The sequence below is a fragment of the Etheostoma spectabile genome, chromosome 12, assembly GCF_008692095.1.
Source record: "Etheostoma spectabile isolate EspeVRDwgs_2016 chromosome 12, UIUC_Espe_1.0, whole genome shotgun sequence".
Lineage (NCBI taxonomy): Eukaryota > Metazoa > Chordata > Actinopteri > Perciformes > Percidae > Etheostoma > Etheostoma spectabile.
The window spans coordinates 10,910,503-10,923,162 of NC_045744.1; the positions used below are offsets into that span (position 1 = coordinate 10,910,503).

General features: G+C 40.9%; 1 protein-coding gene across 6 annotated transcripts in view; it reads left to right on the forward strand.

Moving 5' to 3' along the window:
- The window catches only part of mib1 (MIB E3 ubiquitin protein ligase 1), a 59,109-nt gene extending 56,342 nt beyond the window's left edge, over positions 1 to 2,767 (forward strand). For 5 of the 6 annotated variants that reach the window (XM_032531010.1, XM_032531005.1, XM_032531007.1 and 2 more), the window contains 2 exons: positions 472 to 622; positions 1,017 to 2,767. In XM_032531010.1, coding sequence (XP_032386901.1) covers positions 472 to 612 — 141 coding nt within the window. In that variant the 3' untranslated portion in view covers positions 613 to 622; positions 1,017 to 2,767. Of the gene's footprint in view, positions 1 to 471; positions 623 to 1,011 lie in introns of all 6 variants that reach the window. The other variant, XM_032531006.1, reaches the window with a different exon arrangement.
- Positions 2,768 to 12,660: the final 9,893 nt, after the last annotated feature.

The following is a 12,660-nucleotide window of genomic DNA, read 5'->3' on the forward strand; positions in this document are numbered from 1 at the left end:
TTTATATTCAACTTAAAATCATACAAAAGCAAAACAGCAAATCATCCCATTTTTTGTGATAAATGCTTTAAATGATTACTCAGTCATTAATTATTTTAGCTGTACTGAGAATTGTTTTAAAATGACAGAAAGAAGTAAATGAGCTGCTATGGAACAGCTACAGTGACAAGTACCAAGGCTTTGCAGGACATTCAGGGCAAGATCATTTCTGTTATTGTATAAATTGTATAAATAATGTCTTACCATAATGTCACTAAGCTAGACACACCCTGTCTTTTTATGTAGACACAAACCATGTGTGGCTCGTTAACTGCCAAGGATGAATAAAATCAATTGTGATGTAAAAAGTGGGATCAAATGAATGTCTTTCATGAAGTTTTTGTATAGGGCTTGGCTCAGTTAATGATTCCCTGTCTTTTGTTTGAAAGTTGAAATGACTTTATCACATCAAAATATGAACTGTGATTGCAGACTATGTGTCCGGTGTGTCTGGACCGGCTAAAGAACATGATCTTCATGTGCGGCCACGGCACCTGCCAGCTGTGTGGGGACCGAATGAGTGAGTGCCCCATCTGCCGCAAGGCCATTGAGCGCCGCATCCTCCTTTACTAGGACCCCCGCCTCCCAACAGACTCTTTTTCTTCTCTTAAAGCCTACACCGACCACGCCCGCAAAGCCACAATCACACCAGCTGCCGCTGCTCGACCATCCACACAGCACCCGAGTCAGCCAGCCAAGGGCATTCTCAAATGTCTTATTGGACACAACAAATGCTCTCTTAATGGTTTGGTTGTGTTCAGATGGAATTTCCGTTACGAAACAAGGAAATTGACTTTCATCTGTTTTGCTGTTATGTTGTGTGTCCTAACTGCAGCCAGAAAGATGCTTGCATCACAAGCGTCGCCTTTTTCTCATTTTTCTCTCTGCCTTTCTTCTCCCACCATCCCCTTCTCATTCTCCTTTCAGTGTCATTCTCTCTGTTTTTACTTAATATGTGGAAGTTCTCTGATTGAGCTTATGGCGGCTCCTTTTAGCCTCATGATCTTGGATATGAACTTAAGGGAACTATTTCTGGATTTCATCCTAAGACAGCTCCGAGAAAATGTGTAGAGGAGGTGATGTAAAGGTTGGCCTTTTACCTTTTGATATAAAGTTCTCATGCATCTGTCACAGTCAATGCCAGCTGCATTCAAGTTTTATTGTATTTGTAAATCGTTATGCACGTGTATTGGTATCGGAAGGTCCCTATGTGGATTTTCATTTTTAAATATTTTTTCACCACAGTATGGCAAGTTTGTGACATGTTACTGTTTGCCCCACCTAAAGGTCCTGTGAGTGTTTAAGCGTCATGTCTGTGTACAGTTTGGCTGTTCTGACTGTCCTTGCAGTTAAAGACCAGATGTTGGCAGTTTTGCACTAGAAAAGCTGAGTCGGGGTAAAAGCTCTTTCTGCACTGACTTTAGAGGTCCACTTCAGCTCAGTGATAAAACACAGATAGAGTTGTAGTTACTGCCAGGTAGCACACCACACCCACTCTTTGTTTACTGAGCTGTACCAAGAATGACAGCAGCGGTGTCGCAACACCCTTTTGGCTGAGAATTCCAGAGCCGCCGTGTAGCGATTTAAGAATTCAAGATAAGCACATAAAACTCATTCAGCTTCTGTCCAGTGATCAGCCCGCTTTACCTGTTTGTTGTACAGGTACACACAAACCCACATGATGCAACCACATCAGTAACAAGAGTCTCTTGTCACAACGTGATGTTAAATCGTTGAGACTTGTGTGTGTGGTATTGTCTGACAAAAAATGTACAATTCAATGAGCATTGCTAATTTACCATTGATGACTGTGCCATTTGCTTCCAAAAATCTACATGTCAAATTACTTGTATGGGGATAAGGTGCTCTTTATCTTGTATTACTTTTTTATTTAAGTGTATTTCCTTTACTCAAAATCGACATTTATTGAGCTAGAGAGTACAATCTATTAGAACACTAAGAAAAAATGGAGAATAAATTATTTTGTATTGCTGCCCAAAAAAAAGGATTTATAGGTATCACTGCCTTCCTAATATGTAGCCTCAAAATCTCTCTAACATTCTGCTTTGATATTAATATTAAGATATGTTTGTGATGTTTCATGTTTTGCTTTTTTGTTGGCAATAGCTTTCTAGCAATCATCAGTAGAAGCATTTTTCCTCTAAAATAGGTCTCTGTAAGCCTAACTTGCTCATTTGTGAAACAGAAAAAAGACATTTTGTTGTCAAAAGTGTCAAGTATCTTTTCACCAGTGTTTTATTAGGGAGGAAAGCCAACGTTTTTTCAAGACAGAACTTGCCTTACCTCTTTTAAAAGGCAGTTGCCCATGTGGATACTCAGCAAGGTGGCTAGCTTGCTCTGCTATGTGGGAAAGTTGCAACCGAGTACAAGCATTTTTTTTTTTTCTTATACAATAGAAAGGAACTTTTTTGAGTAGTTTTAATTCTTTTCATTGATCATGATAACACTTTAAGCTAGAAGCACTAAAACGCTTTATGGTAGTGTTGTCTTGTTATGGTTGTTATGAAAAAGCCTATTTTGTACTTTATTTTCAATACCTGTAACTGTCCTGTTGGAAATGTATTGGTAGTATTTTCTTTGGCATGAATGTTTGACATATGCAGTACGACATGTATCATGGAAACCGTTCAGTCTGTATTGCTAATAAGTGCTTTTAAAACAACCACAAAGCTGAAATAAAGTTCTACATGAACCACGGGACATTAGATGTGCTGTTTGTTTTTTCTTCTACTTAATTGTTCGTCAGCTTGTTTTTTTGTTTTGTTTTTCAAGTCGAGCTCAGATGTGGTTACCTTCTTAAGAGCAGAACATTAGCATTTTGTTGCTTTTCTCCTGCTGTGCAGCGTCTGCCTCACAGAGGAGACAGGGCGGCAGAGATGGGAGGTGTGAGGTAATTGAAAATGCTAACACCTTATAATGACTCAGCACCAGTGTGTGATAGGTCAGCGATGCTATTTAGAAAGAGTAAAGAAAATCTCTTAGGAGAGAGACCTAAATAGAGTGATGCATCTTCTCCAGTGAGCAGTGTGACAGCGGGACATCTCACAAGGCGGCGTCTTAGCACTAAGAAATTATGACCAAAGGACATTTGTGTTCTAGCTCATTGACTAGTCCATTCATAACCTGGACATCTTTGGACTCGGTTCACATGCAGCAGCAGTATGCAGCCGCTCATAAAAAGACATTCATCATGCTGTCACCCTCTCACTCGCATGCTGACGGTAGGCGTGACTCTGACACCTTTTTTATACCCTCAGATCTCTGGGGCTTGGCATGAGGCCTAGACAGTTGCTGTGTAGTCAGGTGTCATGTCTGTGGTGCTTTGTCATTTTACACTCAAGTGCCTGTCTTGGAAACAATGGGCCCTCATATGGTTTACCTGTTACAGCGTTAGACAGTGAAGTGAGTGGCAGCTGCCGATGGCCTCTGTCACCATTTCCTGCATGAGAATATAAACACTTCATAGCCATTAGTGTGATGACACCCCAATTGCTTAAATGTTTTTCTTCTGCAGCTGTCACGAAGAGGAAATCTAAATGCTACATAATATTGTAAGATGAAAATTTCATGGAGGTTACATTTGTAGATGACTTTAATTTATCAATACTTACTGGGGTTATTGAAATTAATTCATGCAAATTGTGTATGTTTTACTGCTCAAAATGTCCCCTGTAAAGATGAGGAACTAAAATAATGCTTTGCACATTAACTGTAGTGTTAATAGTTCTTGGTGGAGTGCTACACCATAACACAGGGAAGTAATGTACTGTATAAGTTACCCTGCTGCCAAGTTCCAAAATGTTGTGGAAGGCCTGATTAGCAGCATATTAATACCCAGAGACGGTGCATGTCCATATACTTTTGTCCATCTATGTCACAATCCATAGAAACCATACAAACTTTATTAGAAGACCATTAGAATAGTCTGCAAGCTGAATAGACAATCAGGGGTGAATGTCCATCGTTGGGATCCTGCAGACGCACACTGCCACGCTGACTGACTGACTGACAGGGTGCTGGAGACGCCACTATCTCTCCCCTGGCCCCGGCCTGATCCCGGGGAGGATCCCTGACCGCCATGCCGGCCCGTTTCTGCTGCTTGAAAGCTGCAGTGTCTGCTGACTGGACTGCAGGGGTTGTTACTCCCACGCCAGGGGGTCAGCTAATCCACCGGCTGCCCTGCAGTGTGTGAGTGATGGTGGCTCAGCACTGCAGGCTTCACTGAAGAGCAGATAGAGATTAATTGGACCCATGGAGAGAAGAGCGGGCGACCACGATCAGGAAAATGATTGTGACCCTGCTTCATGTCTCTGCTGTGATCACTGAGAAGGGTCAGCGACATCCATCTGCCGGTGGAGTCAGCATGCCTGCAGGGAGGAGAGCCTGCGTCCCCCTTCAGGCTTTGCTCTTGGCACTGCCGACACTTCTAAAGTTATGACCTCTGATAAATTAATATTTGCTCCACATTTGCTGTGAAATGAATCTCTGACAACAGGGGTTTGACGTGCAGGTTTCAGAGCACATCACAAGGTGGCAGTACATCCAATGACTAAATTCTGTAGGTCTCTCCTGCTTAAGATGCACTCATATTTGTGGTGCAGAGAACAGATCAACAACATTTACAATAAGTCATGCTGGACACATTCTATAATGTTGTGACAGCAATTATAGACACCATCATTCATCTAGAGGTTATTCTGGTTTTAGAGCAGTAGGCTCACTCTGAAACACTTATCAATCCTCAGCTTGGCTGGCATTCAGGATTCAGAAGTACAGGAAATGAAGGACCACATCTTGATTCAGAACTTAGCATGATCCCGAGGTGTAACACGATCCCAGGTGTGACAGAGTCTGACTAGTGACTGTGACTAACTGTCCGAGCAAAACTTAAGACCAGAACAAGAAGAAAAGATCGTTCATGGTCTCAGCATCAATTTGTGAAAACAAACCGTTTACTTAATGAACATTAGATGCCATTTCTGATTTCACTGTATTGATTTATGAGGTCTCAGTAGAACATTATTTGTAGGTCTGGCATACTTTCACCTTACAGAAAAGAGGGCAAAGTTAGGGTATTAGACCTTGAATCATTGCCATCTGCAACACGTTTCTTAATACACAACATTTTTTTCAGACCTTAAATTCTGCAGAAATCAGGGAAGGATTGCTTTCTGTGTGTTGGTCTGAACACAAAAAAAAGGAAAGGTTTGAAATACTTCTTTCCATCTATGTTGGCCACATGGGCTATCCTTCCATGTTGGAAGGAATTGATCGCCGACTGTCTGAAGGTCCTCTCCCTGTATTTCTCCCTCGTGTCATCCAGTTCAGAAGTCTGGTTGAATTTATTGTCTCTGTTTATGGTCCGGCTGAGCAAAGTGCAATCTGGCTGTCTGGACTCTTCGAGGACATTGACAAAGGGAAGGGCTTGATGTTGGAGCCTGAAGATTTGTTTGTATGTCTAATTTTGGGACAATTTTTGGGACTTTGAGCCAGTTAATTGGGGATATTTGTCCAACCGAGGACGAACTGTTTTGTTTTATCTTCTGATTCATTCAGCAGAAGCTAAACTGATAATTCATTTATAGTTAGAATACAGTTTAGTATATATCAGTCGTGGTTACAGTCATCACAAACCTTCAGGGAATTAGTTTAAAATTCATTCAGTGTCCCCAAATGTGATATAGCCACACGTGTCTCTGTGTGTTTGTAAAGGTGTGTTGGTGTACCTGAAAGCAGCAGCCCCGCCTTCACAGTAAAGTCGTAAACTCAGTCATCCTCTCCCACAGATCCCTCCTCATAACATATAGGCCGCTGACGTGCTGATGGCTTTATTGATATTGATCAGGGCAAAGTGTCAAACCACTTGTCAATCTCTCTCTTAGTGGTGGGTTATTGTTATTTATGCATAGAGGGGGAGGTCAACACAAACAACACTCAATAAAGTCCTGTATGTGTGGTTACAAAATAAGTAAAACAAGCAAGAAATTGCTCGGATGTATTTTTTGCAATAACCTTTTTTGCGTTGGAGTGTAATTATTTTTGCACATTTTCAAATTCTTTAGTTTTCTATACTGTTTGGTTCTTTTTACTTTTGAACTCTTTAGAATGTATTTATTGTCTTGTATATATTACTTGTGTTTTGTATCTTCTTTATTGTAAAAATGAATTATCTTTTATCTTTACAATTGCTGTACCTGAACTTTTTGCACCGTGGGTCGGAGAGAAGCAAGCAGGCTTTGAGTTTGCTAACTTTAGTCTAGCAAGTGGATGGATTGGTCTAACTACAGGCTTTATTAAAATAAAAAAACACTTTAATGGTATTTTTTTTAGGACCTGGTTGCTAAGAAGGGTGAGCATATTGAGTTTTGCTTATAGAGATCCTATATATACATATATGAAATGACTTTTCAGGTTTAGCTATTTTCAACAGTGCATCTGTCCAGTCTTGAATGTGTGGAGCACTGTCGTCTCTCCATTTGCAAGAACATTTTGGTAACAGCAAAAGCTACAGACATCAATCTTGACAAAACCCCTATTATACACAGTACAGAGTCGACAAACTTTTGTCACATCACAAATTTTCCGGAAAGCTTTTGAACAGTTGGACATTTCCATATCTTATGTAAATATGACCCTTTATTAGACGGGCATTTCCTACAAGTGCTGTCTGGCCTTAACCCCGCCCTCCACATCCTATTGGGAGTCAAATGATAAAATATATTTCTAATTACATTTCTTATCATACAAACTTAAAATCCTGTCCGTTTTCTATTACGTAGAACAAGAGGGTGGTTGCAAGTTTTGCACTGGGTCACATTCCGTATTTCTTACACAATACAAATTATTTCTAGTTCAGTATTGCATCTATTGCAAATGCTTTGCCGGGCATTACCACACTCTCCCACAGCTTTGATCCTGAGTTGATTTAATTGTCTTCATTCATGATTTAAGTAAAACTTGGCTTTCAACATCCCCAAACTTAATATTTGGTGTTTTTTTTAACCACTGCCTGTAGCCCCAGTGAGCGCTGTCCTTATCATCCCAGCATGATTGGAGGCTGGAGCCTGCGAGCCACATTTACAGTGCAAATGTTATCGTTCCAATGACACTTTAAACAGTCTTTATCAATACATAGTCATTCAAGGTTTATGAGCTTTGATAACTAACATACAGGGCCATTACAACTTGTAGCTGCAAGGCACATTTTCAGTTCATAATTATTATTTTCTGTTGATCATCCGGAACTTGTAATGCTCAACAGGTAAAATAAACACTGCGTGTCAAGAGGACGAAGTGGTCTAAGTGCAACAGATATTGATTTCCCTCTCAGGAAGAGCAGCGTAAGGGCAAACTACAGTGTGAGTTTGGCAGAACGTTATCATCCTATTATCTTTAAAACAGTGGGTTATCATAATTGCTTACTTAATAATTCTATAAAACTGTGGAGGTGCAACCTTTGCCTGGGCAGTAAACTGTAAAGTGCTTTTGATGCTGAGATTGAAAAGATTCCTGATAGAGTTAGAAATGCTGTAACCCATTAATTTTATAGCGTAGATTACAAACACTAACATTTCCAGCCACATAAAGTGCTTTAACACACACGAATGTCATTATTAGATGGATGAACTAACACGGACAGCATAACTTTTAAAATAACTAGTAGTAAACTCATGTTTTAGATTAGGGCTATGCGATTTGAGGAATATATGCGTGTGCGATGACGTTGTTGAATATTGCGATAACGATATTACTTGCGATAAATAAACAGATATTAAAAGTGTACTCAGTTCTGCCTTTATGCTGCTTTCCCTATACTTTTAAAATACAACAAATTGCTCGTTGAATACAAAACAAATCATTTCTAACATTCTTTTATAAAACAAATTGAATTTTAAATTGAATATAAAAGTCACCACAAAAAAAAGTGACATGACATGCCATTTTACTGTGCAGTTTTACTAACGCATGAAATAGCTGCGATATGTCGCAGTCCATCCCGATGATGTTTCTTAAAATTTGAAATTGTGTTGCCGATAAAACGATTTATTGAGCAGCCCTATTTTAGATATATTTAAAACACTATTAACTATCAGTTACATCAGAGCAACAAGTTCATTCTTCAAATAATTAACCAATAGTGGCACTACAGCTCTCTTTAGATGTGCTTAAATTCACACCTCTACAACTATGTGGAACAATGGGGTTGACAGAACTTAATCAACCAGTGCAAACCTCATCACATTTAACTCTCAACTATGCAAACACGGGGGTGTTGATGACACGGTTCCCCTGCATGGTGCCATGTGAGGATTTCTAAACAAGGTTAGTTTTGGGATCAGTATTTAAGCCACATGTGAGTAGAGAGTTCAACAGTTTGTAAACCTTGTGAACTCTGATAGAGACAACAACAAAAAATCCCCAAGCCAGAGTTTACTGAATTCCCCTGAGCAATCATTTTTGTTTCTTAATATTTTTTTTCCGTTACTTGAAAAATATAAGGGGGGGGAGGCTTTTATGGAGACAGCAAATGCTACAAAGACAAGTTGTATAACAAAACAAGCGTACATCTGACAGGTGCTAGCCTCCACCGAGCAGGCAGTAACCTTGGAGGGAGTAGACAGGAATGTTGCTGCCCTATCTGAGCTCAGAGGGAAATACTGACTGCAAAGGCCTTTTTTTTTTTGTTCAGAGAAAAGAAAATCAATATTCCAGAGTCCATCACACAGGCAGGCATTTAGGTGTTTTTTTCTTTCCAGGTGGGTTCCAGCTATGTGAAACAAGCTCAGAGTGACCCCTGGAAAAAAAAATAGTTAATGCCTAACTTCTTTATCTTTGTTTTACAGCCAAGGGTTGTACCTCCAAATCAATACATGATACACAAATATCCCAGGGCTCCATGTTCTAGACAGAGAGCAGTTACGAGAGCTTGAGAGTTAGCCAGCTACACACCACCTGGCAGAGAGGAAGGTCTTTTTCTAAAGGCCAGAAGCTTGGGGTAGAGTCAGTGTAGAAAGAGGTAGGCTAGAGTTTATACTGAAAGGCAAAAGGCAAGACTTTATCAACACTTTCAAGTCATGTTTTCACAGTTTGAAGGTTGTACCTGGCTAATGTCCGAAAAACAAATGTTCAAAGAATAGTCTGTCATTTTGGGAAATGTGCTTATTCACTCTCTTGCTGAGAGTTAGACAAAAAGATTGACAGCAGCCGTTTAGCTTACCTAAACCTAATTTTTATGTGGAAACGTTACATAGTATACCTACGATTAGTGAGCTTTGGAGGTGCTTTACCATTTAGGATTTTCTACTTTTTAACCCTTTGTATCTGAATCAATAAAAGACTATATGATATTGATGTCCATGGAATATTTTCAACCTGAGCAGGAAGAATTTTCACACGTAAAAAACACCCTATTAATATTAGGGTTGAAGGTCTGAGCATGCAGCCTGGGAATGCACCATCTGGACCTTGATAGCAGACCAGCAAATTTTCCGGGCTCTTATTACAAACCCCTTTGGACCGACAGCAGAAACTCAGTAGATGTTTACAGCAAAGACCAACAAGCTTGACGTTTTTCTCTCCTCTTTGCTTCTATGCTGGCCAAGATAGTTGATATCTGTCACTGTCTGGCACTCCGTCCCTGCAGACCTTGTAGCAGATCAACAGAGCAGCTCCCAGACAGATAAAATGCCACATCAGAGTTTCAGAGGCCTAAAGCAGGTTCCAGTTCCCAACCAGTGTTATGGTGAGAGAAAGGAGCATCCACTTAGGGAGCACAGACACCTCCCCCCCCCCCCTTTTCTGATAGTAGCTGGTAATCTCTGAGGTCGACATGTCAGTCAGGTCCTGGAGACAGATGACGTGAGGCCCCTGATAGGCTGTCTCCAACGGAGGAGACACCAGCCGGCCGCACAGGCTGCTGGGACAGAGAGCAGGACCCAAGGCGACGGACGGATGGCGGGGCTGACGGGGGAGGGCAGTAGAGATGAAGACAGGGTGGGTCAGGGAGGTGGTGTGGCAGAGGAATGCCAAGGCAGAGAGGTGGGGGTCACGGAGAAGGTCTCCTGATGAGCAGAGAGACAGTTCTCTGCTGGAGATCGTTGCGTGGCTGACAAAGTTTACTTAACATCAACCCCTAGGAGCTCGGGTCAGCGGGGGGGGGGAGGAGACCCTGTTTGCTTCCAGCTCAGAGTTGAGATTGTTGTTGCAGAAAGAACAGTGAGGAAGTAGAATGATTCTTTTAGTCATTTTCACAACATCCATCTTAACATACTGTTTGCATCCAGGTTTGATTGATGGAACAACAATATCCCATGAATGTAATGCTTTTCTGCAGCTGACTGGAGTTTCCCACAGTAAAACCAACCAATAAGGAAGTGTTTTCAAAAACTACCCAGTTTCTCGCAGTATTAACCTTACAGAAGTAACACAAAAAAAGGGCTACATTTTTGCTGCAATGGATGAGCTGCCCCAAACACATTGATTTTATATAAGTTAATATGATGTAACATAGCTTAAATATTATTCTAATCTGGAAGAAAGAAAATAAAAAATGTCAGATGAATCCAGCAGGCAATCAACAGTCATCCTCTCATCCTCAAAAGTTAGCCACCTTGTAATGGTAATCCCTAATTAACAGGCCAACCACCCAGACCTGATGTTTACCTGATTGTCTACCTTACACTTACTATGAACAAATCCCATGAAAAGACAAACACCATAACGTTTTAGTCCTAGTTTCAGTACTTTCTGATTACTTTACCCTGTCTGGGTATGGCACTCCTGTTCCTACTAAAATCATTTATCTTAAAATGGGTCACAAATGTATGTTCATTTAAAAATATAAAAATAAGAAGGTTTACTAATTTCTGTAACAGCTGGGCACTGTATTATTTTTTTCAGCAAATATTCCTCAAACAAGAGTGAATACTGAATTTACTGTAGACTATTTTCAGCTGCCAATTAATACACACACAGCAGAAGGCCAGTCTGGAACATACACTGCAGTGCCCACATTCACGGTAATGAAGGATCATATAATAGTGTGGCTCGTTGATGTGAGTTTTTATTTACATGTTTTGACAACAATGGAAGACTGTGGCAAAAAGTGCAACACTGGGGTTTGAACGTGTTTAATTGTGGGACTGACAAGCAAAAAGTACTCACTCATTTCATTGTTGTGGCTTTCTATAAAACAGCTATAAAATTACTTGTATTCATTATATTATATACAAACATCCTCTGTGGAGGTGGTTACCATATTTTCATCCTCAAAAGAAGTCACCATTTTGACCCTGACACAGAACATGAGAAGTACACCACATTTGTCCACTTAGTTTCTCTTTTTGGGCTCTGTGTGCTGTAACAGAGATCTACTGTCACTATCAGTATTGCTTTAATATGTAAACAAATCCAAAGTAATCCTGAATGAGTACCGATAGTCGTTTGTTTAATGTAAAGATGTTATCAATTTTTATGAGCTGGCAGTGTTGGCTAACTTCTCCCCTTTTTCTTTAATCAGAGTAAATCTTCATTTCAGCCCAAGCGTAGCAGACAGTAGGCCTATTTCCTGGATGGCAGCTACTGCCCATGACTCCTATTAGATTACAGAGGAGATTTATCGAGCTGGCTTCCGGTTCTCAGATAGGATAGTGACAACACTTATCTTCAGATATTCCCTTATCAAAAAACTATTTAGTGGGAGAAACAGACATTAGCCCAGATTTTTTTACACTGCCGAGTGCTCTAGCTTAGCCTCCTCGGTACAAGGGTCTGTTTGCACTGTGCACACACATCTCCATCTGCCAGGATAGAAAAGCATTAACATTGCCTTAGTGCTCTCTTGATGTCACTGCCATTACGTTCGCATCAACCTCTTGGACTTTGAGATTTTATCAATTCTGCTCAGTTGTGGAATACTGAAAAAAGGTTATCCCATACTGACTACAGAAAGAAGAGAACAGTCGTGAAAGCTGTGAAGTTTTTGGAAGTACTGATGTGCACGTACATTTAGTGTTGGGTGTGTGTAGTTGACCCGGCAGCGGGAATTGGCCAACAGGCCACACTCAGCAGCGGGTGAGAGAGATCACTATAGGAGATGGAGCCGATGGGTCACCATGAGGTTATCCTGACCTGTGCTTGATTTCTTGCTGCCTCTATTTATCAAGAACCAAGGGAGGCATGTGTTTCTGTGTGGGGTTTTTGTACGGATGTGTGCCTGCGTGTGTGTGTGTGTGTGCGTGGGTGGGTGTCTATGTTTGGAGAGAGAGAGAAGAGAGAGAGAGAGAGAGAGAGAGAGAGGAGAGAGAGAGAGAGAGAGAGAGAGGAGAGAGAGGATGAAAAGCGAGGGCTAATTTTGAAGCAGCGAGTGAGATTTGACATAGGTGTTTGTCAAATATTCATTTGTGTGTGTGTGTGTGTGTGTGTGTGTGTGTGTGTGTGTGTGTGTGTGTGTGGTGTGTGTGATGTGTGTGAAGCCAGAAGGCCATCTGGGGAGTCAGGCAGACAGATAGCACTCGCTCTTGTTACTGTGGCCCTGGAAGGACAGCTAAAATAGAAGAGAGAGAAGAAATGTACAGCGCATGCCCAGGCTTTATGAAGCTA